General features: G+C 82.4%; 2 protein-coding genes across 2 annotated transcripts in view; one reads left to right on the forward strand and one right to left on the reverse strand.

The window, feature by feature from the left end:
- GPS1 (G protein pathway suppressor 1) overlaps positions 1-126 on the reverse strand; it is a 5,697-nt gene extending 5,571 nt beyond the window's left edge. The window contains 1 exon segment of the mRNA XM_035025734.1: positions 94-126. Within this exon segment, the coding sequence (XP_034881625.1) occupies positions 94-126 (33 nt within the window).
- Positions 127-263: 137 nt separating this feature from the next.
- Positions 264-346, forward strand: part of RFNG (RFNG O-fucosylpeptide 3-beta-N-acetylglucosaminyltransferase) — a 4,095-nt gene continuing 4,012 nt past the window's right edge. Inside the window, exon 1 of the mRNA XM_035025738.1 lies at positions 264-299. Within this exon, the coding sequence (XP_034881629.1) occupies positions 287-299 (13 nt within the window). The 5' untranslated portion in view covers positions 264-286. The remainder of the gene's footprint in view (positions 300-346) is intronic.

Here is a 346-nt window from a genome sequence, read left to right on the forward strand (position 1 = left end):
CGGCGGCGGCGGCGGCGGCGGCGGCGGCGGGGATGGGGGCGTAGCAGCAGGGGCGGGGGAGGGCGCGGAGGGGCCGCCGGCCGCGCGCGTTACCTGCAAGTTAAACACCTGAACCGGCAGCGGCATCTTCGCCCACCCCGCCGCGGCGCGCCGTCCGCTTCCGGGGCACCGCCATCCACTTCCGGGACAGCGCTTCCGGGGCGCGGCGGGCGGGCGGGCGGGGCGGCTCTTAAAGGGGCCGCGCCGCGGCCTGGGCCCGGGCGGTGCCCGCGGGTCCCGCGGCCGCATGAGCCGCGTGCGGGGGGCGCTCTGCCGGGCCTGCCTCGCGCTGGCCGCGGCCCTGGCC

The sequence above is a fragment of the Mirounga leonina genome, unplaced genomic scaffold, assembly GCF_011800145.1.
Source record: "Mirounga leonina isolate KUSES-001 unplaced genomic scaffold, KU_Mleo_1.0 Mir_197, whole genome shotgun sequence".
Taxonomy (NCBI): domain Eukaryota; kingdom Metazoa; phylum Chordata; class Mammalia; order Carnivora; family Phocidae; genus Mirounga; species Mirounga leonina.